The 4,354-nt window shown below is 33.0% G+C and overlaps 1 protein-coding gene across 1 annotated transcript; it reads right to left on the minus strand.

The window, feature by feature from the left end:
- Positions 1-364: 364 nt before the first annotated feature.
- On the minus strand, positions 365-1,788 carry LOC120091392 (uncharacterized). Its single transcript, XM_039049398.2, has one exon. It carries the CDS (start codon positions 1,303-1,305, stop codon positions 535-537), a length of 771 nt encoding a protein of 256 aa, XP_038905326.1. The 5' UTR covers positions 1,306-1,788; the 3' UTR covers positions 365-534.
- Positions 1,789-4,354: the final 2,566 nt, after the last annotated feature.

Raw genomic sequence — 4,354 nt, forward strand, 5'->3', positions numbered from 1 at the left:
AAATTATAGTTTGAGCTTTCTCCCAAAATAGTGTAACATAACCCATTAAAAACGTAAAAGCTTAAATGCAGTTAAATCCAAATAGAGGGAATTGATGAAGAACAGTGGTGTTTAATTACAAAAATCCTAAACCCAAAAGAAGGAAAAAGAAAAGAAAAAAGAGAAAGTTTGAACAGTCAGAATTAGGACAAACATTTATTCAAACCTCATTCACCAGATTTTGTCGTGTACTGTAGAAAGGAAGAACATAAAGCCCCACCTCCAGTCTAGAAACTCAAAAAAGTTTTAATTAATAAAAATTTTAATCCCAAATTAAACACCATAAATCTGCCAAAGAAAGGAATGAGATTAACCCAAATTCGTCTTCCACAAGAACAAAACTCTGCATATACATTACAACAAGTAATTGGTTCTGAATTTGTTGTGTTATATAATTTATACACATCTCTAATATTACAATTAATTTACCCAAAAAACTAAACTACATTAACGATGGATGAAAAAAAAAGGGCAGAAAATCAATGAATGAATCGATTAAGTTCGGGATTTGATTCGAATCTTAGGCTTATAAGCTAAGGGAATTGAACGAAGATGGTGAAGTGGGTAAGACGATCGGAGCGGCGGTGAGTGAAATGGGTTAGCCTTCTTCAACCCAAAAGTTGAAATCCGTTTCTTCTTTGTCTCTATAATGGTCTCGAGCTTGGGTTTCCATTGCCGTGTTCTAACGAGCTGGGTATAATCCTTGGCCAACTGAGGCGTAGTGCAGATTTTTCCAAGCGGTAATGAAGAAGCGGATTGTTGGTGTGAGAGTGGTTTAGGATTATTCCCCTGTTCTAGTAATTGAGAAATGAACTCATCGGAGACTCGGATTCTGAGGCAGCCGGAAGGGGTTCGTTGGAGGTCAAAAGGGCGGTGGCAGGCGGCGGCGTTGTTAACGAATCTATTCTTGTTATTGGAGTTGGAAGCGGAAGCGGAAAAGAAAGAAGCGATTGTGACGAAAGAAAGAACAGAGTGGAAAAAGGGCTTGGGGAGAAGAAAGTACTTATGACCGAGTTGGAGAAGATCTTGATCGGAGAGAGGAGGGATTTTCTGACCGATGTAAAAGGAATCAGATCGGCAAACTAAATGCTTGGGAAATTCAAGCAAAACCTCAGAAACGTAAATGGGTTGGTGGTAGATTCTAACAACACCATCGGAATTAATGAGCTTGATATTAGCAGCGGCGGGTTCAGGAATTGCGTTCTTCATTAAATGAAAACAAGACCATGAAACCATATTTTGAACACTGAGCACCTTTATCCCCATATTTGATGTGGAGAAGAAGAATGAAATGATTTTGGGGGAAATGTAATGAAGATAGAGGAGATTATATGGGAGAAATATGATATAGATTAGAGAAGGGGATTATGAATAAATTAAAGTATTAGAAGGAAGGGAGAAGAAAGAGGCGTGAGACCCGGGTAAAACTTTTTTCTTTTTATTTATGTTTCTCTCTCCTTTGAATGTTAAATGGAGAAAGTAACAGTAGTTGGGATTTGTTGTTTAGCTGTTAAAAAGAAAAAGAAATAAAAGGAAGAGTTTGACTGCTTGTTTGACTGAGACTTGTTGTTGTTGATGATGATGATATGAAATGGTATGATCTGTAGTACACCAAATGCGGCCGCATCCATCGACCAAATTTTGAATATTACGTAGCGCGCACTCTTTTTCCCAATTTTATTAGAAAAAAAAAAAACAGCCAGGTTTTTGCTTCTAGCTTCTGATCTGATCTGATCAGATGAACCCCCCAAAAACAGGGTGACGTTTGGTTGTTTATATATTTTATAAAAGAAAGGTTTAAATAATGGAATCACTGTGTTTTGATGGGTTGGAGTGACACGCGCACATGAACACGCACGTGAGGGGTGGGGGATGGAAAAATGGGGGCAAGGGGTAGAAGTAAAAAGATGTCAAAAATGGCGTCCTAATTGGAAGAAGAAAGTGAAAAGGAGAGATTTGATTGGTGGAAGGGGAAGGGATTGTATCTGTAGAGGAAGACTGACACGGTCATTGCGGGTTGGCATCCACTCTCTTTCTTTTCTCCTCTCTTCTAATCCAAATCCAATGCTTTTGACCCACACCCCATGCATTTCTTCCCTTTCTCTCCTTAATTTCTCCACTTTTTACTACTTTCATTATTATTATTTTGGGCTTCCAAAATACTTTTCATAACTATAATTTTGTGGACGTTAAACTTTATTGATATAGTATTCCATTTATCTTTATCTATGATAACATTACCCATTTGGATTTCATGACTTATTATAACATGTGATTCTATCTCAAAATCAATTGATAGTGAGGACTAACTCATCTCTCCTATAAAAGATTGTGAGGTCTCTTTATTTTTTCAATATGGGATTCTCTACATTTCTTTTCAATATGGTGTCTCTTTGACTTCATCATTATTGAATCAAATTATTATTATTATTTTTGGACCAAATATCTATTTGAGCTTGATGGATTATGATATCATGTTAAATCATTTATTACTTCAAAAGTTTTTTTTTTTTTTTTTTTTTTAGCAAAATTGATCTAATAAATTTAGCTAATGGGTGAAGATAAATTTAATTATATTGATACTTTAACATCTTCATGTACCATTTCATTTTCGAACTTTCTTTCCATTAACAAAACGTTACTAGCAACTTCAACAAAATATAAATTCTCCTTCTTTTATACCAAAGCCAACTTCAATGTTCATAAGAAGTTGGAAGAAAACGCTTTGTCCGATTTTTGCGTCGTTGAATTAAGATAAACTACTTGAATGCCTTAGTTAAAAAGATGAACTACCCAATTCAGAAATTAAGTGTCGGTTTTGTAGGCAACTCATATTCTGTTTTATGTTTTCAGATTCATTGAGTTCAGCGATTATGTATTTGGTTGGAAGTCTAGATTCTGTTTTTGAAAACTGTTTTCGGATTCTGTAATCCAAACAATGTAAATTATGAAAATAACTTTTTTATGTTTTCACTGTATCCAGATTTTGAATTCAAAATTTTAAAATGTATAATTACATTAAAAACAATAAAAACAATAACAATTATACTATTTCATATTATAAATTCAATTATTTTTGTTAACTTTAAAATATATATTATATTATATATTATATGATATTACAAAATCGTAATTATACAAAAATTTTAACATAAAACAAGTTCAAAAATTAATGAGTAATGATTTATATTCAACCTAGTATTTAGTGAATAACTAAATATATTTTCAATCACATTTTGAAAATTTATTTAAATTGAAACTTAATTTCTAAATCTTCTACCAAACAAATATATGAAAACATGCAATACAATTTTGTTTTCATTGAATCCCTTGTGTTCAAATTTATGTTTTGAGATTACCTACCAAACAGGCCCTAAATTATTAAGAATATTTTAATAGTTTTGGGACTTCGTCCCATCCTTGAATTATAAGGTGTTAAATGACTCTTTTAACCCTTAGTATTAAATCACTGATTGACCTAAAAGTGTAAACTTTATGGGTGAAGGAAAATTTAATATCATATTATAGAACACTTAGGTACAATTAGTTTACTTTTTTTGTTCTACGACAACAATTCTAGCTTTTCTTAGGGTTTTTCATGGTCAAAGTTTTATGCATATTTGTGGGGAACATTCTTAGCCAAACTTACTCGTATTGTTGTACTTATAGTTTTCAACTTCTCAATCTTCTAAAACTCATGGTATCCTTAGGACCTATGTTGGAGCTATCGCTGAACTTTAGTGGACCATAATCACCACTAACTATTTTAAAACACCATGGATCAAACTTCTTTTCTCAAGGCTTTGTTAAATAATAGAAAGATAGATAGATAGAGCAAAAAGTAACCACTTACGACCAGTGACCGAACATACGGTGATCGACAGAGTTAAGTGGTGGAGGGTAGCGGAAAATGGTGTGGAACAGTGCTGATTAGTGAAAGAGAGATATTGGGAGTTGGGGGGGGAGGTTGTTGCATATGAAGAAAAAGAAGTTCAAGTTTTTTTTTAAAAAAAAAAAATCTAAGTGTATCATTATAAAGCATATCACTCAGTCAAGTATATCAATAATATAAAGGAGTGCATCATTATCAAGTTTATCGATGTATATCGGTCAAGTGTATCATTATCAAGTATAGCAGTCAAGTGTATCAAGTTTATCAACAGTATAAACGAGTGAATGATTGACAAATTTATTATAAGCTTATCAATCAAGTACATCATTGTCAAGTATATCAGTCACGCGTATCAAGTTTATCAGTAGTATAAAAGAGTGAATGATTGGCAAATTTATTAGCAACTTATCAATCAAGTATATC

The sequence above is a fragment of the Benincasa hispida genome, chromosome 11 (genome assembly GCF_027475165.1).
Source record: "Benincasa hispida cultivar pf3 chromosome 11, pf3_genome.v1.1, whole genome shotgun sequence".
Taxonomy (NCBI): domain Eukaryota; kingdom Viridiplantae; phylum Streptophyta; class Magnoliopsida; order Cucurbitales; family Cucurbitaceae; genus Benincasa; species Benincasa hispida.

Bases quoted from the DNA above. Each gene is read 5' to 3' on its own strand.
- LOC120091392 (XM_039049398.2), bottom strand. From the start codon at position 1,305: ATGGGGATAAAGGTGCTCAGTGTTCAAAATATGGTTTCATGGTCTTGT.